At 42.4% G+C, this 26370-nt stretch overlaps 1 protein-coding gene and 1 long non-coding RNA gene across 12 annotated transcripts in view; one reads left to right on the top strand and one right to left on the bottom strand.

The window, feature by feature from the left end:
- The window catches only part of LOC118381357 (follistatin-A), a 111235-nt gene that overhangs the window by 19476 nt on the left and 65389 nt on the right, over positions 1 to 26370 (bottom strand). For 2 of the 5 annotated variants that reach the window (XM_052460847.1, XM_052460843.1), the window contains exons 5-6: positions 13812 to 14042; positions 5494 to 6329 (exon numbers count right to left, since the gene is read on the bottom strand). In XM_052460847.1, coding sequence (XP_052316807.1) covers positions 6202 to 6329; positions 13812 to 14042 — 359 coding nt within the window. In that variant the 3' untranslated portion in view covers positions 5494 to 6201. Of the gene's footprint in view, positions 1 to 5493; positions 6330 to 6567; positions 6668 to 6719; positions 6836 to 13811; positions 14043 to 26370 lie in introns of those variants that run through there. The other 3 variants (XM_052460845.1, XM_052460846.1, XM_052460844.1) reach the window with 3 other exon arrangements.
- LOC127907117 (uncharacterized) lies at positions 4514 to 6249 on the top strand. Of its 7 annotated transcripts, none has more exons than XR_008063276.1 (5): positions 4514 to 5177; positions 5377 to 5451; positions 5526 to 5725; positions 5768 to 6016; positions 6100 to 6249. It is a non-coding gene; the product is annotated as an uncharacterized LOC127907117 (long non-coding RNA). The 7 variants fall into 7 exon arrangements; XR_008063277.1 differs by having other exon boundaries at positions 6142 to 6233; XR_008063281.1 differs by having other exon boundaries at positions 5526 to 5684; positions 5726 to 6016; positions 6058 to 6207.

The following is a 26370-nucleotide window of genomic DNA, read 5'->3' as shown; positions in this document are numbered from 1 at the left end:
GTAGAGGTGGCAGGGTAGCCTAGTGGTTAGAGTGTAGAGGCGGCAGGGTAGCCTAGTGGTTAGAGTGTTGGACTAGTAACCGGAAGGTTGCGAGTTCAAACCCCCGAGCTGACAAGGTACAAATCTGTCGTTCTGCCCCCTGAACAGGCAGTTAAACCCACTGTTCCCAGGCCGTCATTGAAAATAAGAATATGTTCTTAACTGACTTGCCTGGTTAAATAAAGGTAAAATTAAAAAACACCAGTCTCAACGTCAACAGTGAAGAGGCGACTCCGGGATGCTGGCCTTCTAGGCAGAGTTGCACAGAAAAAGCCATATCTCAGACTGGCCAATAAAAATAAAAGATTAAGATGGGCAAAAGAACACAGACACTGGACAGAGGAACTCTGCCTAGAAGGCCAGCATCCTGGAGTCGCCTCTTCACTGTTGATGTTGAGACTGGTGCTTAGCATGTACTATTTAATGGAGCTGCCAGTTGAGGACTTGTGAGGCGTCTGTTTCTCAAACCAGACACTCTAATGTACTCTTGCTCAGTTGTGCACCGGGGCCTCCCACTCCTCTTTCTATTCTGGTTAGAGGCAATTTGCGCTGTTCTGTGAAGGGAGTAGTACACAGTGTTGTACAATATCTTCAGTTACTTGTCAATTTCTTGCATGGAATAGCCGTCATTTCAAAAAACAAGAATAGACTGATGAGTTTCAGAAGAAATGTTTTTGTTTCTGGCCATTTTGAGCCTGTAATCAACCCCACGAATGCTGATGCTCTAGATCACATATGTCAGAGTCAAGGCCCGCGGGCCACATCCGGCCCGCGAGAAGGGTTTTTACGGCCCCTGGGATGATCTTGATTTATTATTAGAACCGGCCCGCAGACCGCAGCAAGCCGGCAGCCCGCAGATCTTTTACACGCACCAATACTACATTTCCCACAATGCAACGGTGACGCACCGAGCAGTAGGCTGCTTCATTTCAATATTTATTGGCACAGCAGTTGTCAGCATCACAGTAAAATTAACTTTCAGATACCCATCAAAAATGGCAAAACGGAAGGTGGACACTGAGAACCGGGGTTTCAAACAAGGTGGGAGTCGGAGTATTTGTTCACGGAGGTAGCTGGAAAACCTGTGTGTCTTCTGTGTGGAGAAAGTGTGGCGGTACTGAAAGAGTATAATCTGAGACGACATTATGAAACGAAACACGCGGACAAAAACAAGAATATGGACATGGAACAAAGGCTACAAAAGGCAGAGGAATTAAAACGAGGCCTCAAATCTCGACAGGCTCTGTTCAAAAAAGCCAAATCACAAGGCCAGGCTGCTGTCAAGGCCAGTTTTATTTTGGCAGAAGAGATCGCTAAATCAGCCCGGCCATTTACGGAGGGGGATTTCATCAAAAACTGCATGATTAAAGTTTGTGACGAAGTTTGCCCAGAAAAAGGCAACTCTTTTAAATGTGAGTCTGAGCAGAAACACCATTGCCGAGAGAGTAGACCAGTTGTCCATCAATCTAAAAGAGCAGCTTGTGAAAAAGGGAAAAGATTTCATTGCATATTCCTTGGCTGTGGATGAGAGCACCGACATTTCTGACATTGCCCAGTTGTCAATTTTCATCCGCGGAGTGGACTCCAGCCTAAGCGTGACAGAGGAGTTTTTGGCTTTACGTCCTATGCATGGCACAACTACGGGGCATGATTTGTATGAAGAGGTGTCAAGATGTGTAAATGAGATGGAGCTGCCTTGGGAAAAACTCGTGGGTTTGACAACCGACGGAGCACCTGCGATGTGTGGACACAGGAGCGGACTGGTGGCGAAGATACGGGAAAAGATGCAAGAGGAAAACGCGACAGGTGAGCTGACAGCTTATCATTGTATCATACACCAGGAAGCGTTGTGCGGTAAAGCCTTGAAAATGGAGCATGTAATGAGCATCATCACGCGCACAGTTAACTTTATCAGAGCCAAAGGTTTGAATCACCGCCAGTTCAAGGCATTTCTGACGGAGTTAGAAACGGAGCATGGTGATTTGCCTTATCACACAGAGGTGCGATGGCTAAGCCAGGGAAAGGTGCTTCAAAGATGTTTCGAGCTTCGTGAGGAGATTTGTCTGTTCTTGGACAGCAAAGGGAAAGACACAACACAACTCCGAGACGAAATGTTTCTGTGTGAAATGGCTTTTCTGTGTGACATTACGAGTCATCTGAATGCAATGAACTTGCAGCTGCAGGGTCGGGATCGTGTCATCTCTGATATGTACAGTACAGTGAAGGCATTTAAAACCAAACTGACTCTGTGGGAGACGCAGATGCGGAAAGAAAATTTGAGCCACTTTCCCAGCTGCCAGACCATGAAAGAGAAGCTCTCTACCAGTGCGTTCCCGAGCGCACAGTTGGCTGATAAAATAGGTATGCTTGCCGCTGACTTTCGACGCCGATTTGCTGACTTTGAAGCACAAAAAGCAGGTTGGAACTGCTCGGTAACCCATTTGCTGTTGACGTGGAAAGCTCACCACCAAACCTCCAAATGGAGTTGATTGACCTCCAATGCAATGATGCACTGAGGGCAAAATATGCGGCAGTGGGTGCTGCGGAGTTCGCCCGTTTCCTCCCCCGACACAATGCCCCAGCTGCGCATCCAGGCTGCTCAAACGTTGTCTATGTTTGGCAGCACATACCTGTGTGAACAACTGTTTTCTTTGATGAACTTGAACAAAACATCACACAGAAGTCGACTTACTGCTGAACACCTCCACTCAATTCTGAGGATTTCCTCAGCTCAGAGCCTTACCCCGAACATTGATGAACTTGTGGAAAAGATGGGACACCACCAAGTATCACCCTCAACCTCAAACAAGTGAACATTACTGTGCAATCACATATTTAGAGTTTTTACTCAGTTCAAGTTTAAAAGTTAAAGTTTAATATTTGTTTTCACTGCATGTTACTTCTCCTTAAACAAAGTGTTGTTTTTGATTAATAGATTTTTGCACTTTATTTTATTGTATTTCAATCCAATTATATTTTAAAAATATTTCAGTTGAGTGGATGATAGAAAATTGCTATTATTGTTTTTTTCTTTGAAGTAAATTTAGCCCACTTTTGCTAAAATAGAAAATATAGGCTACTGATGGTGCCTTGAATACCGGTTTCTTTCATTTAATGTTCATGTTATGGGGATTTTTATATAAAGGAAATTTGTCTTTTGTGTCTGTTGAAAATTAAAGATTACTGACAGAGCCATAAGAAAATATTGCTTTATTTATCTGATCATATTGGAATATATTTGTTAGGTTTTCAGTAGGTTCAATTAGGTTCACTAGACTATATGCGTCATTTAAAAATTTTTCAATGAACATTCGAACAGTCCGGCCCTCGGCTTGTAGCTAAATTTTTTATTTGGCCCTCCGTCCATTTGACTTTGACACCCCTGCTCTAGATACTCAACTAGTCTAAAGAAGGACAGTTTTATTTATTCTTTAATCAGAACAACAGTTTTCAGCTGTGCTAACATAATTTCAAAAGGGTTTTCTAATGATCAATTCGCCTTTTTAAATGCTAAACCTGCATTAGCTAACACAACGTGCCATTGGAACACAGGAGTGATGGTTTTCTGATAGTTGGCCTCTGTACACCTATGTAGATATTCCATAAAAAAATCACCTGTTTCCAGCTACAATAGTCATTTACAACATTAACAATGTTTACACTGTATTTCTGATCAATTATGTTATTTTAATGGACAATTTTTTCCAACTTTTCTCTCAAAAACAAGGACATTTCGTAGTGACCCCAAACTTTTGAACGGTTGTGTAATTATCTAATATGAGGAACGATTTGGAAAAAGCCATAGTTGTTTTGGTATCATTGGTTGTAAAACATCAAATGATTGTCATCACAAAACCCCTTGATATAGACTCCAGTAATCAGTAAATACAAACATATGAGAACATTATATTTTATTATTTCACTCTTTCATATCTGTACAAATACCATCACCCATATGTATGTACATATGACATTTACATAAAAAAAAAAAATACAAAACTATATGCGTCTAACTGTATTTTTGTTGTGATGTTTGAACATAATAAATGCATTCTGAATACAACAAAAAGAAAGCGATGATGTGATGTGTTTGACATGCTGCATAAGTACGTCTCTGTAGCATCCTAGTCAGGTGATCACTGCAAGAGCAATATGGAACAAAACATTGGCAGCACACAACATTTGTTCACGGCACAAAATCAAGTGTTGTCCCCCAAAAAAACATATATTTTCTAACATGTAAAAATATATAAAATACTACTACTGAGTGACGTCTGGGTAAAACACTCCATTGGGAAACAATTTGTAGAGGAGTAGCCTCACTAATATCACCATATCCTGATTGCCAGGTGGTTTCTGGTCTTTTGCCAACTCATGTACTTGTCATGCCGAACAATAGCTTGACAATAATGGAGTAAGGCAACAGATCTGGGACCAGGGGCTTACCAGCTATAACCACGTTGCACCATACAAAATGCACCGTTCCACTGCAGAACAGACAAGAATTCCCTTTGGCCAGTGACAACGAGGTGTAAACAAGAAAGCAGAAACATTTCTGTATATAAACGATTGACAGATAAGATAGATAACCCATAAATAAACACATAGGAAGGTTAAACACGGAGTTAATGTGTGAATGATAAACATCTGTGATAATAACAGTTCACGTGAAAGTGAGAACATAAAGCAGATTTTGATTTATTTTTTAATTTTTTATTTTTTTTACAGCTCAGGGAAAAACGATGCCATTTACAGAAAGAAGATGGATACTTAATAAATAACACTGTTTCTCTTTGGACAAATATATTTATTCATAATATAAAAAAATAATGAAAACTAAAAAAGAAATAAAAAAAAATGGTGGTAGAAATAACATGGTAGATAGTAAGTACAGTGTTTAACTGTATAAATTATAAAAACACAAACCAAATGTATAAATAAAACATCTAGAACTGAACTAAATGTATACTTTTGTCTCTTTAAAAAATATATATAAGCATGTGGACTGTACAGTATGAACATGGTTCCAGGCCCTTGGACTGTCCTTCTGGTGCAGACCAGGCAGGCAGATAGATAGACAGTCTACCAACCAATAAGGAGGGGAGGAAGATAAGACTATCCACCAATGAGGAGGACAGGTGGATATGATAGACAGTCTATCCAACCAATAAGGAGGGGAGGAAGATAAGACTATCCACCAATGAGGAGGACAGGTGGATATGATAGACAGCCTATCCATCCAATAAGGAGGACAGATGGATATGATAAGAGCTATCCATCCAATAAGGAGGACAGATGGATATGATAGACAGCCTATCCATCCAATAAGGAGGACAGATGGATATGATAGACAGTCTATCCAACCAATAAGGAGGGGAGGAAGATAAGACTATCCACCAATGAGGAGGACAGGTGGATATGATAGACAGTCTATCCAACCAATAAGGAGGGAGGAAGATAAGACTATCCACCAATGAGGAGGACAGGTGGATATGATAGACAGTCTATCCAACCAATAAGGAGGGGAGGAAGATAAGACTATCCACCAATGAGGAGGACAGGTGGATATGATAGACAGCCTATCCATCCAATAAGGAGGACAGATGGATATGATAGACAGCCTATCCATCCAATAAGGAGGACAGGTGGATATGATAGACAGACTATCCACCAATGAGGAGGACAGGTGGATATGATAGACAGCCTATCCATCCAATAAGGAGGACAGGTGGATATGATAGACAGACTATCCACCAATGAGGAGGACAGGTGGATATGATAGACAGCCTATCCATCCAATAAGGAGGACAGGTGGATATGATAGACAGCCTATCCATCCAATAAGGAGGACAGATGGATATGATAGACAGCCTATCCATCCAATAAGGAGGACAGATGGATATGATAGACAGACTATCCACCAATGAGGAGGACAGGTGGATATGATAGACAGACTATCCACCAATGAGGAGGACAGGTGGATATGATAGACAGACTATCCACCAATAAGGAGGACAGGTGGATATGATAGACAGCCTATCCATCCAATAAGGAGGACAGGTGGATATGATAGACAGCCTATCCATCCAATAAGGAGGACAGGTGGATATGATAGACAGCCTATCCATCCAATAAGGAGGACAGGTGGATATGATAGACAGCCTATCCATCCAATAAGGAGGACAGGTGGATATAAATCGTGTAGTCCTGATCTTCCTGCTCCTCCTCCTCCTCCTCCTCCTCCTCCTCCTCCTCCTCCTCCTCTTCCTCCTCCGGGGCTTCTGTAATGGCTAGATGGGAGAATATATGGTAGCTGTTGTATAAATAAGGACCACAACAGCAATGTAGCAGAAGAGTATTTATCTGAATGTTCTCAAAAGCCCCATCATATCTCTCCGCGAAGCCCCAGTATAGCCTCGTGGTGCTGTTATGTTTCAGGGCAGAGAGGGGACTTGGCACTGAGTCATCCATCCCATAATGATGAAACACTGTTTACATAATCTAGGTCTAGGACGCCAGGGCTATGACAGCAGAGCAGCGGGTGACGCAGGGTGGGAATGGGGGGGGTTGGGGGGGCAGGGCGATCTGAGGTTCGAATGGATCAGGTCTTTTTTTTGGCAGCAGAATCCTGAAAGCAGACAGTAAGACACACAAAAGTGTTTTTCTTTATGTTGTAAGGTTTTGCTGGGTTCGTTCTCATTTTTCTTTTAGGTCTCTCCGTTTGTCTCAGACACAGTACAGTTGCTGCCTTTGGGCGGAGAGTCTCTATGTGTCGCAGCAGTTTGACCTACGACCTCTACCAAGCAGGGACGGGGGGAATAAAAAAGCAACACAAGCGACAGACAGTCCCTCATCATCCAATCCAAATGGATGTTTGTGTTTGATAGGCAACAACACATTCACTACAGTTAGCACACAGAGAAGTGAATGCATATAGATGGCATACATGTTAATTGACTACTGGCAGACAGAGAGAGACTGAGGCGAAGTATGAGTAGTGAGTATTCATTCTCATTTCCATTCCTTTCAATTCAGGAAGCACACTGACATTTCAATTCACTTCGATGCTTTTCAATAAAACAACATTTGGAATTTTATTTTAGTTTAATTTAATTTTAATGGATTTGACCGTAAACCTGGCTTTATTATCTGCAAATTGTAAAAGTGCCACTTTCCTCTTCCCCATGAGGCGATCATGACATTGGTCCCTTTTTGGGGAGTTGTACTCCACACATACTTTAAGTTACTTTTCCATTTAGCAGGTCAGTCAGATCATATCATAGTGTAGTGGAGGATATCCAGACTTATTCATCATGATGAAAATTAAATCCAATCACCTTTGACATATAGTGACTTGGCAGGTAACTCATATCCTTTTTTTTCTCTTCTTGTTTGGCTATTTTATGGCAGGTAGCCTCAGTTTAGGGAGTACTTTATTTAAGGAGGAATGGCTCAAAGTACTGGTGGAAATAAGTAGTCTACATGTTAAGGTTCACCTTAAATAATCGTAGCTATAATGGCACCAACGTCGCAATCACCTTATGCCCATATATGACTAGGTAACTGTCTTCATTCTGACTCTATATTACATGTTATAGCAGAGTGGTGTGTGTTTTCATTCTGACTCTATGTGACATGTTATAGCAGAGTGGTGTGTGTTTTCATTCTGACTCTATGTGACATGTTATAGCAGAGTGGTGTGTGTTTTCATTCTGACTCTATGTGACATGTTATAGCAGAGTGGTGTGTGTTTTCATTCTGACTCTATATTACATGTTATAGCAGAGTGGTGTGTGTTTTCATTCTGACTCTATATTACATGGTATAGCAGAGTGGTGTGTGTTTTCATTCTGACTCTATATTACATGTTAGCAGAGTGGTGTGTGTTTTCATTCTGACTCTATATTACATGTTATCAGAGTGGTGTGTGTTTTCATTCTGACTCTATATTACATGTTAGCAGAGTGGTGTGTGTGTTTTCATTCTGACTCTATATTACATGTTATAGCAGAGTGGTGTGTGTGTTTTCATTCTGACTCTATATTACATGTTAGCAGAGTGGTGTGTGTGTTTTCATTCTGACTCTATATTACATGTTAGCAGAGTGGTGTGTGTGTTTTCATTCTGACTCTATATTACATGTTAGCAGAGTGGTGTGTGTGTTTTCATTCTGACTCTATATTACATGTTAGCAGAGTGGTGTGTGTGTTTTCATTCTGACTCTATATTACATGTTAGCAGAGTGGTGTGTGTGTTTTCATTCTGACTCTATGTGACATGTTATAGCAGAGTGGTGTGTGTGTTTTCATTCTGACTCTATATTACATGTTAGCAGAGTGGTGTGTGTGTTTTCATTCTGACTCTATATTACATGTTATAGCAGAGTGGTGTGTGTTTTCATTCTGACTCTATATTACATGTTATAGCAGAGTGGTGTGTGTTTTCATTCTGACTCTATATTACATGTTATAGCAGAGTGGTGTGTGTTTTCATTCTGACTCTATATTACATGTTAGCAGAGTGGTGTGTGTTTTCATTCTGACTCTATATTACATGTTATAGCAGAGTGGTGTGTGTTTTCATTCTGACTCTATATTACATGTTAGCAGAGTGGTGTGTGTTTTCATTCTGACTCTATATTACATGTTATAGCAGAGTGGTGTGTGTTTTCATTCTGACTCTATATTACATGTTAGCAGAGTGGTGTGTGTGTTTTCATTCTGACTCTATATTACATGTTAGCAGAGTGGTGTGTGTGTTTTCATTCTGACTCTATATTACATGTTAGCAGAGTGGTGTGTGTTTTCATTCTGACTCTATATTACATGTTAGCAGAGTGGTGTGTGTTTTCATTCTGACTCTATATTACATGTTAGCAGAGTGGTGTGTGTGTTTTCATTCTGACTCTATATTACATGTTAGCAGAGTGGTGTGTGTGTTTTCATTCTGACTCTATATTACATGTTATAGCAGAGTGGTGTGTGTTTTCATTCTGACTCTATGTGACATGTTATAGCAGAGTGGTGTGTGTTTTCATTCTGACTCTATATTACATGTTATAGCAGAGTGGTGTGTGTTTTCATTCTGACTCTATATTACATGTTATAGCAGAGTGGTGTGTGTTTTCATTCTGACTCTATATTACATGTTATAGCAGAGTGGTGTGTGTTTTCATTCTGACTCTATATTACATGTTAGCAGAGTGGTGTGTGTTTTCATTCTGACTCTATGTGACATGTTATAGCAGAGTGGTGTGTGTTTTCATTCTGACTATATTACATGTTAGCAGAGTGGTGTGTGTTGTCATTCTGACTCTATATTACATGTTATAGCAGAGTGGTGTGTGTTGCCATTCTGACTCTATATTACATGTTATAGCAGAGTGGTGTGTGTTCTCATTCTGACTCTATATTACATGTTAGCAGAGTGGTGTGTGTTTTCATTCTGACTCTATATTACATGTTAGCAGAGTGGTGTGTGTGTTTTCATTCTGACTCTATATTACATGTTAGCAGAGTGGTGTGTGTGTTTTCATTCTGACTCTATATTACATGTTATAGCAGAGTGGTGTGTGTGTTTTCATTCTGACTCTATATTACATGTTAGCAGAGTGGTGGGTGTTTTCATTCTGACTCTATATTACATGTTAGCAGAGTGGTGTGTGTTTTCATTCTGACTCTATATTACATGTTAGCAGAGTGGTGTGTGTTTTCATTCTGACTCTATATTACATGTTAGCAGAGTGGTGTGTGTTGTCATTCTGACTCTATATTACATGTTAGCAGAGTGGTGTGTGTTTTCATTCTGACTCTATATTACATGTTAGCAGAGTGGTGTGTGTGTTTTCATTCTGACTCTATATTACATGTTAGCAGAGTGGTGTGTGTTTTCATTCTGACTCTATATTACATGTTATAGCAGAGTGGTGTGTGTTTTCATTCTGACTCTATATTACATGTTATAGCAGAGTGGTGTGTGTGTTTTCATTCTGACTCTATATTACATGTTAGCAGAGTGGTGTGTGTGTTTTCATTCTGACTCTATATTACATGTTAGCAGAGTGGTGTGTGTTTTCATTCTGACTCTATATTACATGTTAGCAGAGTGGTGTGTGTTTTCATTCTGACTCTATGTGACATGTTATAGCAGAGTGGTGTGTGTTTTCATTCTGACTCTATATTACATGTTAGCAGAGTGGTGTGTGTTTTCATTCTGACTCTATATTACATGTTATAGCAGAGTGGTGTGTGTTTTCATTCTGACTCTATATTACATGTTATAGCAGAGTGGTGTGTGTTTTCATTCTGACTCTATATTACATGTTAGCAGAGTGGTGTGTGTTTTCATTCTGACTCTATATTACATGTTATAGCAGAGTGGTGTGTGTTTTCATTCTGACTCTATATTACATGTTAGCAGAGTGGTGTGTGTTGTCATTCTGACTCTATATTGCATGTTATAGCAGAGTGGTGTGTGTTGTCATTCTGACTCTATATTACATGTTATAGCAGAGTGGTGTGTGTTCTCATTCTGACTCTATATTACATGTTAGCAGAGTGGTGTGTGTGTTTTCATTCTGACTCTATATTACATGTTATAGCAGAGTGGTGTGTGTTTTCATTCTGACTCTATATTACATGTTAGCAGAGTGGTGTGTGTTGTCATTCTGACTCTATATTACATGTTATAGCAGAGTGGTGTGTGTTTTCATTCTGACTCTATATTACATGTTATAGCAGAGTGGTGTGTGTTTTCATTCTGACTATATTACATGTTAGCAGAGTGGTGTGTGTTGTCATTCTGACTCTATATTACATGTTATAGCAGAGTGGTGTGTGTGTTTTCATTCTGACTCTATATTACATGTTAGCAGAGTGGTGTGTGTTTTCATTCTGACTCTATATTACATGTTATAGCAGAGTGGTGTGTGTGTTTTCATTCTGACTCTATATTACATGTTATAGCAGAGTGGTGTGTGTTTTCATTCTGACTCTATGTGACATGTTATAGCAGAGTGGTGTGTGTTTTCATTCTGACTCTATATTACATGTTAGCAGAGTGGTGTGTGTTTTCATTCTGACTCTATATTACATGTTAGCAGAGTGGTGTGTGTTTTCATTCTGACTATATTACATGTTAGCAGAGTGGTGTGTGTTTTCATTCTGACTCTATGTGACATGTTATAGCAGAGTGGTGTGTGTTTTCATTCTGACTCTATATTACATGTTAGCAGAGTGGTGTGTGTTTTCATTCTGACTCTATATTACATGTTAGCAGAGTGGTGTGTGTTTTCATTCTGACTATATTACATGTTAGCAGAGTGGTGTGTGTTTTCATTCTGACTCTATATTACATGTTAGCAGAGTGGTGTGTGTTTTCATTCTGACTCTATATTACATGTTATAGCATCGTCTCTAATGTTAGTCTCTAATGTTCGCCTCTAATGTTCGCCTCTAATGTTCGCCTCTAATGTTCGCCTCTAATGTTCGCCTCTAATGTTCGCCTCCAATGTTCGCCTCTAATGTTCGCCTCTAATGTTCGCCTCTAATGTTCGCCTCTAATGTTAGCCTCTAATGTTCGCCTCTAATGTTAGTCTCTAATGTTCGCCTCTAATGTTCGCCTCTAATGTTAGTCTCCAATGTTAGTCTCCAATGTTAGTCTCCAATGTTAGTCTCTAATGTTAGTCTCTACTGTTAGTCTCTACTGTTAGTCTCTACTGTTAGTCTCTAATGTTAGTCTCTAATGTTAGTGTCTAATGTTAGTGTCTAATGTTAGTGTCTAATGTTAGTCTCTAATGTTAGTCTCTAATGTTAGTCTCTAATGTTAGCCTCTAATGTTAGTCTCTAATGTTAGTCTCTAATGTTAGTCTCTAATGTTAGTCTCTAATGTTAGTCTCTAATGTTAGTCTCTAATGTTAGTCTCTAATGTTAGTCTCTAATGTTAGTCTCTAATGTTAGTCTCTAATGTTAGTCTCTAATGTTAGTCTCTAATGTTAGTCTCTAATGTTAGTCTCTAATGTTAGTCTCCAATGTTAGTCTCCAATGTTAGTCTCTACTGTTAGTGTCTAATGTTAGTCTCTAATGTTAGTCTCTAATGTTAGTCTCTAATGTTAGTCTCTAATGTTAGTCTCTAATGTTAGTCTCTAATGTTAGTCTCTAATGTTAGTCTCTACTGTTAATCTCTAAAGTTAGTCTCTAATGTTAGTCTCTAATGCTTGTTAGTGTAATGACGTTAGTATTATATAATCACAACAACTTCCAAGAAATAGTTTTTCTTTTGAACTATCTTTACCTATTGATATATTTTGTTTATTCACTGTTTTGTTTATTATTATTTTTTGGGGGGGATGAAAAAAATGCTGAAAGTTAATAAAGAAGCCAGCAACACAAGACAAAATCATGCAGGTTCTCTCATCTCAAGTCCTTTCAGATGTGTAAGGTGAGCTTTGCCGGGTGGGTGGACAGGGAGGTGGGAGGTTAGAGGGGAGGGGGCTCAAGAAGAGTCAGGAGTCAGGGGTGACTTGGTGTCAGAGGGATTTGGTGTCAGCAAGGATTGGTTTCAGAAAAGACTTGGTGTCAGCAGGGATTGGTGTCATGGGGGGGATTGGTGTCAGGGTCGGATTGGTGTCAGAGATGGGGGAGGGATTGGTGTCAGCGATGATTGGTGTCAGGCAGGGATTGATGTCAGAGATGGGGGGAGGGATTGGTGTCAGCAAGGATTGGTGTCAGTGGGGGGAAGGATTGGTGTCAGGGTCAGATTGGTGTCAGGGGGGGATTGGTGTCAGAGATGGGGGAAGGATTGGTGTCAGAGATGGGGGGAGGGATTGGTGTCTGGAAGGGATTGGTGTCAGATAGGGATTGGTGTCAGTGGGGGGAAGGATTGGTGTCTGGTAGGGATTGGTGTCAGGGTGGGATTGGTGTCAGATGTGGGGGGAGGGATTGGTGTCAGTGGGGATTGGTGCCATGGAGGGATTGGTATCAGATGTGGGGGGAGGGAATGGTGGCAGGGTGTCATTGGTGTCAGATGTGGGGGGAGGGATTGGTGTGAGGGGGATTGGTGTCAGAAGTGGGGGAAGGGATTGGTGTCAGGGTGAGATTGTTGTCAGATGTGGGGGAGGGATTGGTGTCAGGGTGGTATTGGTGTCAGATGTGGGGGGAGGGATTGGTGTCAGTGGGGATTGGTGCCATGGAGGGATTGGTGTCAGAGGTAGGGGAGGGTTTGGTGTCAGGATGGGATTGGTGTCAGATGTGGGGGGAGGGAATGGTGTCAGGATGGGATTGGTGTCAGATGTGGGGGGAGGGATTGGTGTCAGTGGGGATTGGTGCCATGGAGGGATTGGTGTCAGAGGTAGGGGGAGGGTTTGGTGTCAGGGTGGGATTGGTGTCAGATGTGGGGGAGGGTGTCAGGGATGGGATTGGTGTCAGATGTGGGGGAGGGAATGGTGTCAGGGTGGTATTGGTGTCAGATGTGGGGGAGGGAATGGTGTCAGGATGGTATTGGTGTCAGATGTGGGGGGAGGGAATGGTGTCAGGGTGGTATTGGTGTCAGATGTGGGGGGAGGGATTGGTGTCAGTGGGGATTGGTGCCATGGAGGGATTGGTGTCAGAGGTAGGGGGAGGGTTTGGTGTCAGGGTGGGATTGGTGTCAGATGTGGGGGGAGGGATTGGTGAGGGGGGGGATTGGTGTCAGAAGTAGGGGAAGGGATTGGTGTCAGGGTGAGATTGTTGTTGGGAAAGAACATGGAATTGTCTCGCTCGGTGGTGATTACTTACAGTTGCAAGATCCTGAATGCTTAACCTCCAGAAGCGTTGTCAGAGAGCAGGCAGTCTGCTTCATAACACACTCCGAGGGGTAGGTGGTGTTGTCGCTGGCGCACACCGCCCCGTCCATCCGGCTCTCTGGACACGCCTCCTCACAGAGGGAGCAGCGGCCTCGGCTCATCCTGGCGTCCCACAGACACTTCTTCCCCACACTGCAGTGGATGTCCTCGCACGACTTGGCCTCTGGAGCCAGAGAGAGGAGAGGAGAACAAAGACGGAACTTATCAGACCGACGCCTCGTTGGTGCTGCTTGACATATCACCATGAAACTGTAGTGGATCGTATTGAGTCATATAACCATGTAACCGTAGTGGATCGTATTGAGTCATATAACCATGTAACCGAAGTGGATAGTATTGAGTCATGTCCTATGTTAGGTCATCTTTGGTGCTGCTTGGCATATCACCATGAAACTGTAGTGGTTAATGAGTCATGTCCTATGTTTCAAGTATCCATGTAGTAGGGAGTGAAACGATTCTGAGGAAAACACCCCGGCTGTAGTGTGGGTGATGTTGCCAACTTCTAAACAGCAGCAACTACAAAGTAGTACCAGCCTTGTATACTGAAATTAACATCCAAAGCAAATGGAGAATCTCTGCTCTGAGAACCTATATTAATGTGGAATATTGGCCGAGTGGACAGAAAAAGTACTGGAATGTTGGCAAAACGTAGTGGAATGTTGGCAGAGTGGACACAAAAAGTAGTGGAATGTTGACAGATTGGACACAAAAAGTAGTGGAATGTTGGCAGAGTGGACACAAAAAGTAGTGTAATGTTGGCAGAGTGGACACAAAAAGTAGTGGAATGTTGGCAGAGTGGACACAAAAAGTAGTGGAATGTTGACAGAGTGGACACAAAAAGTAGTGTAATGTTGGCAGAGTGGACACAAAAAGTGGAATGTTGACAGAGTGGACACAAAAAGTGGTGGAATGTTGGCAGAGTGGACACAAAAAGTAGTGGAATGTTGACAGAGTGGACACAAAAAGTAGTGGAATGTTGGCAGAGTGGACACAAAAAGTAGTTGGCAGAGTGGAATGTTGGCAGAGTGGACACAAAAAGTAGTGGAATGTTGGCAGAGTGGACACAAAAAAGTAGTGGAATGTTGGCAGAGTGGACACAAAAAGTGGAATGTTGTAGTGGACACAAAAAGTAGTGGAATGTTGGCAGAGTGGACACAAAAAGTAGTGGAATGTTGGCAGAGTGGACACAAAAAGTAGTGGAATGTTGGCAGAGTGGACACAAAAAGTAGTGGAATGTTGGCAGTGGACACAAAAAGTAGTGGAATGTTGGCAGAGTGGACACAAAAAGTAGTGGAATGTTGGCAGAGTGGACACAAAAAGTAGTGGAATGTTGGCAGAGTGGACACAAAAAGTAGTGGAATGTTGGCAGAGTGGACACAAAAAGTAGTGGAATGTTGGCAGAGTGGACACAAAAAGTAGTGGAATGTTGGCAGAGTGGACACAAAAGTAGTGGAATGTTGGCAAAAAGGGACACAAAAAGTAATGGAATGCTGGCAGAGTGGAAACAAAAAGTAGTGGAATGTTGGCAGTGGACACAAAAAGTAGTGGAATGTTGGCAGAGTGGAAAGAAAGTAGTGGAATGTTGGCAGAGTGGACACAAAAAGTAGTGGAATGTTGGCAGAGTGGACACAAAAAGTAGTGGAATGTTGGCAGAGTGGACACAAAAAGTAGTGGAATGTTGGCAGAGTGGACACAAAAAGTAGTGGAATGTTGGCAGAGTGGACACAAAAAGTAGTGGAATGTTGGCAGAGTGGACACAAAAAGTAGTGGAATGTTGGCAGAGTGGACACAAAAAGTAGTGGAATGTTGGCAGAGTGGACACAAAAAGTAGTGGAATGTTGGCAGAGTGGACACAAAAAGTAGTGGAATGTTGGCAGAGTGGACACAAAAAGTAGTGGAATGTTGGCAGAGTGGACACAAAAAGTAGTGGAATGTTGGCAGAGTGGACACAAAAAGTAGTGGAATGTTGGCAGAGTGGACACAAAAAGTAGTGGAATGTTGGCAGAGTGGACACAAAAGTAGTGGAATGTTGGCAGAGTGGACACAAAAAGTAGTGGAATGTTGGCAGAGTGGACACAAAAAGTAGTGGAATGTTGGCAGAGTGGACACAAAAAGTAGTGGAATGTTGGCAGAGTGGACACAAAAAGTAGTGGAATGTTGGCAGAGTGGACACAAAAAGTAGTGGAATGTTGGCAGAGTGGACACAAAAAGTAGTGGAATGTTGGCAGAGTGGACACAAAAAGTAGTGGAATGTTGGCAGAGTGGACACAAAAAGTAGTGGAATGTTGGCAGAGTGGACACAAAAAGTAGTGGAATGTTGGCAGAGTGGACACAAAAAGTAGTGGAATGTTGGCAGAGTGGACACAAAAAAAGTAGTGGAATGTTGGCAGAGTGGACACAAAAAGTAGTGGAATGTTGGCAGAGTGGACACAAAAAGTAGTGGAATGTTGGCAGAGTGGACACAAAAAGTAGTGGAATGTTGGCAGAGTGGACACAAAAAGTAGTGGAATGTTGGCAGAGTGGACACAAAAAGTAGTGGAATGTTGGCAGAGTGGACACAAAAAGTAGTGGAATGTTGGCAGAGTGGACACAAAAAGTAGTGGAATGTTGGCAGAGTGGACAGAAAAAAGTAGTGGAATGTTGGCAGAGTGGACACAAAAAGTAGTGGAATGTTGGCAGAGTGGACACAAAAAGTAGTGGAATGTTGGCAGAGTGGACACAAAAAGTAGTGGAATGTTGGCAGAGTGGACACAAAAAGTAGTGGAATGTTGGCAGAGTGGACACAAAAAGTAGTGGAATGTTGGCAGAGTGGACACAAAAAGTAGTGGAATGTTGGCAGAGTGGACACATGAAGTAGTGGAATGTTGGCAGAGTGGACACAAAAAGTAGTGGAATGTTGGCAGAGTGGACACAAAAAGTAGTGGAATGTTGGCAGAGTGGACACAAAAAGTAGTGGAATGTTGGCAGAGTGGACACAAAAAGTAGTGGAATGTTGGCAGTAGTGGAATGGAATTGGCAGAGTGGACACAAAAAGTAGTGGAATGTTGGCAGAGTGGACACAAAAGTAGTGGAATGTTGGCAGATCACAAAAAGTAGTGGACACAAAAAGTAGTGGAATGTTGGCAGAGTGGACACAAAAAGTAGTGGAATGTTGGCAGAGTGGACACAAAAGTAGTGGAATGTTGGCAGAGTGGACACAAAAAGTAGTGGAATGTTGGCAGAGTGGACACAAAAAGTAGTGGAATGTTGGCAGAGTGGACACAAAAAGTAGTGGAATGTTGGCAGAGTGGACACAAAAGTAGTGGAATGTTGGCAGAGTGGACACAAAAAGTAGTGGAATGTTGGCAGTGGACACAAAAGTAGTGGAATGTTGGCAGAGTGGACACAAAAAGTAGTGGAATGTTGGCAGAGTGGACACAAAAAGTAGTGGAATGTTGGACAGAGTGGACACAAAAAGTAGTGGAATGTTGGCAGAGTGGACACAAAAAGTAGTGGAATGTTGGCAGAGTGGACACAAAAAGTAGTGGAATGTTGGCAGAGTGGACACAAAAAAAAGTAATGTGGAATGGACAGGGACACAAAAAGTAGTGGAATGTTGGCAGAGTGGACACAAAAGTAGTGGAATGTTGGCAGAGTGGACACAAAAGTAGTGGAATGTTGGCAGAGTGGACACAAAAAGTAGTGGAATGTTGGCAGAGTGGACACAAAAGTAGTGGAATGTTGGCAGAGTGGACACAAAAAGTAGTGGAATGTTGGCAGAGTGGACACAAAAAGTAGTGGAATGTTGGCAGAGTGGACACAAAAAAAAGTAGTGGAATGTTGGCAGAGTGGACAAAAAAGTAGTGGAATGTTGGCACAAAAAGTAGTGGAATGTGGACACAAAAAGTAGTGGAATGTTGGCAGAGTGGACACAAAAAGTAGTGGAATGTTGGCAGAGTGGACACAAAAAGTAGTGGAATGTTGGCAGAGTGGACACAAAAAGTAGTGGAATGTTGGCAGAGTGGACACAAAAAGTGGAATGTTGGCAGTGGAATGGAATTTGGCAGAGTGGACACAAAAAGTAGTGGAATGTTGGCAGAGTGGACACAAAAAGTAGTGGAATGTTGGCAGAGTGGACACAAAAAGTAGTGGAATGTTGGCAGAGTGGACACAAGAAGTAGTGGAATGTTGGCAAAGTGGACACAAAAAGTAGTGGAATGTTGGCAGAGTGGACACAAAAAGTAGTGGAATGTTGTCAGATTGGACACATGAAGTAGTGGAATGTTGGCAGAGTGGACACAAAAAGTAGTGGAATGTTGGCAGAGTGGACAGAAAAGTAGTGGAATGTTGGCAGAGTGGACACAAAAAGTAGTGGAATGTTGGCAGAGTGGACACATGAAGTAGTGGAATGTTGGCAGAGTGGACACAAAAAGTAGTGGAATGTTGGCAGAGTGGACACAAAAAGTAGTGGAATGTTGGCAGAGTGGACACAAAAAGTAGTGGAATGTTGGCAGAGTGGACACAAAAAGTAGTGGAATGTTGGCAGAGTGGACACAAAAAGTAGTGGAATGTTGGCAGAGTGGACACAAAAAGTAGTGGAATGTTGGCAGAGTGGACACAAAACTAGTGGAATGTGCAGAGTGGACACAAAAGTAGTGGACACAAAAAAGTAGTGGAATGTTGGCAGAGTGGACACAAAAAGTAGTGGAATGTTGGCAGAGTGGACACAAAAAGTGGAATGTTGAATGTGGACACAAAAAGTGGAATGTTGGCAGAGTGGACAAAAAAGTAGTGGAATGTTGGCAGAGTGGACAGAAAAGTAGTGGAATGTTGGCAGAACACAAAAAGTAGTGGAATGTTGGCAGAGTGGACACAAAAAGTAGTGGAATGTTGGCAGAGTGGACACAAAAAGTAGTGGAATGTTGGCAGAGTGGACACAAAAAGTAGTGGAATGTTGGCAGAGTGGACACAAAAAGTAGTGGAATGTTGGCAGAGTGGACACAAAAAGTAGTGGAATGTTGGCAGAGTGGACACAAAGTAGTGGAATGTTGGCAGAGTGGACACAAAAAGTAGTGGAATGTTGGCAGAGTGGACACAAAAAGAAGTGGAATGTTGGCAGAGTGGACACAAAAAGTAGTGGAATGTTGGCAGAGTGGACACAAAAAAAAGTAGTGGAATGTTGGCAGAGTGGACACAAAAAAAGTAGTGGAATGTTGGCAAAAAGTAGTGGAATGTTGGCACAAAAAGTAGTGGAATGTTGGCAGAGTGGACACAAAAAGTAGTGGAATGTTGGCAGAGTGGACACAAAAAGTAGTGGAATGTTGGCAGAGTGGACACAAAAAGTAGTGGAATGTTGGCAGAGTGGACACAAAAAGTAGTGGAATGTTGGCAGAGTGGACACAAAAAGTAGTGGAATGTTGGCACAGTGGACACAAAAAGTAGTGGAATGTTGGCAGAGTGGACACAAAAGTAGTGGAATGTTGGCAGAGTGGACACAAAAAGTAGTGGAATGTTGGCAGAGTGGACACAAAAAGGGAATGTTGGCAGAGTGGACACAAAAAATGTAGTGGAATGTTGGCAGTGGACACAAAAAGTAGTGGAATGTTGGCAGAGTGGACACATAAGTAGTGGAATGTTGGCAGAGTGGACACAAAAAGTAGTGGAATGTTGGCAGAGTGGACACAAAAGTAGTGGAATGTTGGCAGAGTGGACACAAAAAGTAGTGGAATGTTGGCAGAGTGGACACAAAAAGTAGTGGAATGTTGGCAGAGTGGACACAAAAAGCAGTGGAATGTTGGCAGAGTGGACACAAAAAGTAGTGGAATGTTGGCAGAGTGGACACAAAAAGTAGTGGAATGTTGGCAGAGTGGACACAAAAAGTAGTGGAATGTTGGCAGAGTGGACACAAAAAGTAGTGGAATGTTGGCAGAGTGGACACAAAAAGTAGTGGAATGTTGGCAGAGTGGACACAAAAAGTAGTGGAATGTTGGCAGAGTGGACACAAAAAGTAGTGGAATGTTGGCAGAGTGGACACAAAAAGTAGTGGAATGTTGGCAGAGTGGAAAGAAAGTAGTGGAATGTTGGCAGAGTGGACACAAAAACACAAAAGTAGTGGAAGTGGAATGGACACAAAAAGTGGCAATGTTGGCAGTGGACACAAAAAGTAGTGGAATGTTGGCAGAGTGGACACAAAAAGTAGTGGAATGTTGGCAGAGTGGACACAAAAGTAGTAAAATGTTGGCAGAGTGGACACAAAAAGTGGAATGTTGGCAGAGTGGACACAAAAAAGTAGTGGAATGTTGGCAGGTGGACACAAAAAGTAGTGGAATGTTGGCAGAGTGGACACAAAAGTAGTGGAATGTTGGCAGAGTGGACACAAAAGTAGTGGAATGTTGGCAGAGTGGACACAAAAAGTAGTGGAATGTTGGCAGAGTGGACACAAAAAGTAGTGGAATGTTGGCAGAGTGGACACAAAAAGGAATGTTGGCAGTGGACACAAAAAGTAGTGGAATGTTGGCAGAGTGGACACAAAAAGTAGTGGAATGTTGGCAGAGTGGACACAAAAAGTGTGGAATGTTGGCAGAGTGGACACAAAATGTAGTGGAATGTTGGCAGAGTGGACACAAAAAGTAGTGGAATGTTGGCAGAGTGGACACAAAAAGTAGTGGAATGTTGGCAGAGTGGACACAAAAAGTGGGAATGTTGGCAGAGTGGACACAAAAAGTAGTGGAATGTTGGCAGAGTGGACACAAAAAGTAGTGGAATGTTGGCAGAGTGGACACAAAAAGTAGTGGAATGTTGGCAGTGGACACAAAAAGTAGTGGAATGTTGGCAGAGTGGACACAAAAAGTAGTGGAATGTTGGCAGAGTGGACACAAAAAGTAGTGGAATGTTGGCAGAGTGGACACAAAAAGTAGTGGAATGTTGGCAGAGTGGACACAAAAAGTAGTGGAATGTTGGCAGAGTGGACACAAAAAGTAGTGGAATGTTGGCAGAGTGGACACAAAAAGTAGTGGAATGTTGGCAGAGTGGACACAAAAAGTAGTGGAATGTTGGCAGAGTGGACACAAAAAGTAGTGGAATGTTGGCAGAGTGGACACAAAAAGTAGTGGAATGTTGGCAGAGTGGACACAAAATGTTGGCAGAGTGGACACAAAAAAGTGGAATGTTGGCAGAGTGGACACAAAAAAAGTAGTGGAATGTTGGCAGAGTGGACACAAAAAGTAGTGGAATGTTGGCAGAGTGGACACAAAAAGTAGTGGAATGTTGGCAGAGTGGACACAAAAAGTAGTGGAATGTTGGCAGAGTGGACACAAAAAGTAGTGGAATGTTGGCAGTAGTGGAATGTTGGCACAAAAAAAGTAGTGGAATGTTGGCAGAGTGGACACAAAAGTAGTGGAATGTTGGCAGAGTGGACACAAAAAGTAGTGGAATGTTGGCAGAGTGGACACAAAAAGTAGTGGAATGTTGGCAGAGTGGACACAAAAAGTAGTGGAATGTTGGCAGAGTGGACAGAAAAAGTAGTGGAATGTTGGCAGAGTGGACACAAAAAGTAGTGGAATGTTGGCAGAGTGGACACAAAAGTAAAATGTTGGCAGAGTGGACACAAAAAGTAGTGGAATGTTGGCAGAGTGGACACAAAAAGTAGTGGAATGTTGGCAGAGTGGACACAAAAAGTAGTGGAATGTTGGCAGAGTGGACACAAAAAGTAGTGGAATGTTGGCAGTGGACACAAAAAGTAGTGGAATGTTGGCAGAGTGGACACAAAAGTAGTGGAATGTTGGCAGTGGAATGTTGTTGCAGAGTGGACACAAAAAGTAGTGGAATGTTGGCAGAGTGGACACAAAAAGTAGTGGAATGTTGGCAGAGTGGACACAAAAAGTAGTGGAATGTTGGCAGAGTGGACACAAAAAGTAGTGGAATGTTGGCAGAGTGGACACAAAAAGTAGTGGAATGTTGGCAGAGTGGACACAAAAAGTAGTGGAATGTTGGCAGAGTGGACACAAAAAGTAGTGGAATGTTGGCAGAGTGGACACAAAAAGTAGTGGAATGTTGGCAGGAGTGGACACAAAAAGTAGTGGAATGTTGGCAGAGTGGACACAAAAAGTAGTGGAATGTTGGCAGAGTGGACACAAAAAGTAGTGGAATGTTGGCAGAGTGGACACAAAAAGTAGTGGAATGTTGGCAGAGTGGACACAAAAAGTAGTGGAATGTTGGCAGAGTGGACACAAAAAGTAATGGAATGCTGGCAGAGTGGAAACAAAAAGTAGTGGAATGTTGGCAGTGGACACAAAAAGTAGTGGAATGTTGGCAGAGTGGACACACGAAAATTACTGGAATGTTGGCAGAGTGGACACAAAAAAGTAGTGGAATGTTGGCAGAGTGGACACAAAAAGTAGTGGAATGTTGGCAGAGTGGACACAAAAAGTAGTGGAATGTTGGCAGAGTGGACACAAAAAGTAGTGGAATGTTGGCAGAGTGGACACAAAAAGTAGTGGAATGTTGGCAGAGTGGACACAAAAAGTAGTGGAATGTTGGCAGAGTGGACACAAAAAGTAGTGGAATGTTGGCAGAGTGGACACAAAAGTAGTGGAATGTTGGCAGAGTGGACACAAAAAGTAGTGGAATGTTGGCAGAGTGGACACAAAAAGTAGTGGAATGTTGGCAGTGGACACAAAAAGTAGTGGAATGTTGGCAGTGGAGTGGACACACAAAAAGTAGTGGAATGTTGGCAGAGTGGACACAAAAAGTAGTGGAATGTTGGCAGAGTGGACACAAAATGTTGGCAGAGTGGACACAAAAAGTAGTAGTGGAATGTTGGCAGAGTGGACACAAAAAGTAGTGGAATGTTGGCAGAGTGGACACAAAAAGTAGTGGAATGTTGGCAGAGTGGACACAAAAAGTAGTGGAATGTTGGCAGTAGTGGAATGTGGACACAAAAAGTAGTGGAATGTTGGCAGAGTGGACACAAAAGTAGTGGAATGTTGGCAGAGTGGACACAAAAAGTAGTGGAATGTTGGCAGAGTGGACACAAAAAGTAGTGGAATGTTGGCAGAGTGGACACAAAAAGTAGTGGAATGTTGGCAGAGTGGACACAAAAAGTAGTGGAATGTTGGCAGAGTGGACACAAAAAGTGGAATGTTGTGGAATGTTGGCAGAGTGGACACAAAAAGTAGTGGAATGTTGGCAGAGTGGACACAAAAAGTAGTGGAATGTTGGCAGAGTGGACACAAAAAGTAGTGGAATGTTGGCAGAGTGGACACAAAAAGTAGTGGAATGTTGGCAGAGTGGACACAAAAAGTAGTGGAATGTTGGCAGAGTGGACACAAAAAGTAGTGGAATGTTGGCAGAGTGGACACAAAAAGTGTGGAATGTTGGCAGAGTGGACACAAAAAGTAAATGTTGGCAGAGTGGACACAAAAAGTAGTGGAATGTTGGCAGAAAAGTGGACACAAAAAGTAGTGGAATGTTGGCAGAGTGGACACAAAAAGTAGTGGAATGTTGGCAGAGTGGACACAAAAAAAAGTAGTGGAATGTTGGCAGAGTGGACACAAAAAGTAGTGGAATGTTGGCAGAGTGGACACAAAAAGTAGTGGAATGTTGGCAGAGTGGACACAAAAAGTAGTGGAATGTTGGCAGAGTGGACAAAAAGTAGTGGAATGTTGGCAGAGTGGACACAAAAAGTAGTGGAATGTTGGCAGAGTGGACACAAAAAGTAGTGGAATGTTGGCAGAGTGGACACAAAAAGTAGTGGAATGTTGGCAGAGTGGACACAAAAAGTAGTGGAATGTTGGCAGAGTGGACACAAAAAGTAGTGGAATGTTGGCAGAGTGGACACAAAAAGTAGTGGAATGTTGGCAGAGTGGACACAAAAAGTAGTGGAATGTTGGCAGAGTGGACACAAAGTAGTGGAATGTTGGCAGAGTGGACACAAAAAGTAGTGGAATGTTGGCAGAGTGGAAAGAAAGTAGTGGAATGTTGGCAGAGTAGACACAAAAAGTAGTGGAATGTTGGCAGAGTGGACACAAAAAGTAGTGGAATGTTGGCAGAGTGGACACAAAACGTAGTGGAATGTTGGCAGAGTGGACACAAAAAGTAATGGAATGTTGGCAGAGTGGACACAAAAAGTGGGAATGTTGGCAGAATGTGGACACAAAAAGTAGTGGAATGTTGGCAGTGGACACAAAAAAAACTAGAATGTTGGCACAACACAAAAGTAGTGGAATGTTGGCAGAGTGGACACAAAAAGTAGTGGAATGTTGGCAGAGTGGACACAAAAAGTAGTGGAATGTTGGCAGAGTGGACACAAAAAGTAGTGGAATGTTGGCAGAGTGGACACAAAAAGTAGTGGAATGTTGGCAGAGTGGACACAAAAAGTAGTGGAATGTTGGCAGAGTGGACACAAAAAGTAGTGGAATGTTGGCAGAGTGGACACAAAAAAGTAGTGGAATGTTGGCAGAGTGGACACAAAAAGTAGTGGAATGTTGGAATGTTGTTGGCAGAGTGGACACAAAAGTAGTGGAATGTTGGCAGAGTGGACACAAAAAGTGGAATGTGGAATGTTGGAATGTTGGCAGTGGACACAAAAAGTAGTGGAATGTTGGCAGAGTGGACACAAAAAGTAGTGGAATGTTGGCAGAGTGGACAAGTGGAAAAAAAGTAGTGGAATGTTGGCAGAGTGGACACAAAAAGTAGTGGAATGTGGAATGTTGGAATGTTGGCAGTGGACACAAAAAGTAGTGGAATGTTGGCAGAGTGGACACAAAAAGTAGTGGAATGTTGGCAGAGTGGACACAAAAAGTGGAATGTGGAATGTTGGCAGGCAGTGGACACAAAAAAAATGTTGGCAGTGGAATGGAATTGGCAGAGTGGACACAAAAAGTAGTGGAATGTTGGCAGAGTGGACACAAAAAGTAGTGGAATGTTGGCAGAGTGGACACAAAAAGTAGTGGAATGTTGGCAGAGTGGACACAAAAAGTAGTGGAATGTTGGCAGAGTGGACACAAAAAGTAGTGGAATGTTGGCAGAGTGGACACAAAAAGTAGTGGAATGTTGGCAGAGTGGACACAAAAAGTAGTGACACAAAATGTTGGCAGAGTGGACACAAAAAGTAGTGGAATGTTGGCAGAGTGGACACAAAAAGTAGTGGAATGTTGGCAGAGTGGACACAAAGTAGTGGAATGTTGGCAGAGTGGACACAAAAGTAGTGGAATGTTGGCAGAGTGGACACAAAAAGTAGTGGAATGTTGGCAGAGTGGACACAAAAAGTAGTGGAATGTTGGCAGAGTGGACACAAAAAGTAGTGGAATGTTGGCAGAGTGGACACAAAAAGTAGTGGAATGTTGGCAGAGTGGACACAAAAAGTAGTGGAATGTTGGCAGAGGACACAAAAAAGGACAGAGTGGACAAAAAAAGTAGTGGAATGTTGGCAGAGTGGACACAAAAAGTAGTGGAATGTTGGCAGAGTGGACACAAAAAGTAGTGGAATGTTGGCAGAGTGGACACAAAAGTGGAATGTAGTGGAATGTTGGAATGTTGGCAGTGGACACAAAAAGTAGTGGAATGTTGGCAGAGTGGACACAAAAAGTAGTGGAATGTTGGCAGAGTGGACACAAAAAGTAGTGGAATGTTGGCAGAGTGGACAAAAAAGTAGTGGAATGGCAGAGTGGACACAAAAGTAGTGGAATGTTGGCAGAGTGGACACAAAAAGTAGTGGAATGTTGTCAGATTGGACACATGAAGTAGTGGAATGTTGGCAGAGTGGACACAAAAAGTAGTGGAATGTTGGCAGAGTGGACACAAAAGTAGTGGAATGTTGGCAGAGTGGACACAAAAAGTAGTGGAATGTTGGCAGAGTGGACACAAAAAGTAGTGGAATGTTGGCAGAGTGGACACAAAAAGTAGTGGAATGTTGGCAGAGTGGACACAAAAAGTAGTGGAATGTTGGCAGAGTGGACACAAAAAGTAGTGGAATGTTGGCAGAGTGGACACAAAAAGTAGTGGAATGTTGGCAGAGTGGACACAAAAAGTAGTGGAATGTTGGCAGAGTGGACACAAAAAGTAGTGGAATGTTGGCAGAGTGGACACAAAAAGTAGTGGAATGTTGGCAGTGGACAGTGGACACAAAAAGTAGTGGAATGTTGGCAGAGTGGACACAAAAATGTTGGCAGTGGACAGTGGAATGTTGGCAGAGTGGACACAAAAAGTAGTGGAATGTTGGCAGAGTGGACACAAAAAGTAGTGGAATGTTGGCAGAGTGGACACAAAAAGTAGTGGAATGTTGGCAGAGTGGACACAAAAAGTAGTGGAATGTTGGCAGAGTGGACACAAAAAGTAGTGGAATGTTGGCAGAGTGGACACAAAAAGTAGTGGAATGTTGGCAGAGTGGACACAAAAAGTAGTGGAATGTTGGCAGAGTGGACACAAAAAGTAGTGGAATGTTGGCAGAGTGGACACAAAAAGTAGTGGAATGTTGGCAGAGTGGACACAAAAAGTAGTGGAATGTTGGCAGA

The sequence above is a fragment of the Oncorhynchus keta genome, chromosome 14 (assembly GCF_023373465.1).
Source record: "Oncorhynchus keta strain PuntledgeMale-10-30-2019 chromosome 14, Oket_V2, whole genome shotgun sequence".
In the NCBI taxonomy this organism is placed as follows: domain Eukaryota; kingdom Metazoa; phylum Chordata; class Actinopteri; order Salmoniformes; family Salmonidae; genus Oncorhynchus; species Oncorhynchus keta.
Note: the sequence above shows the minus strand (reverse complement) of the source record. Positions and strands in the feature narration are given on the sequence as shown.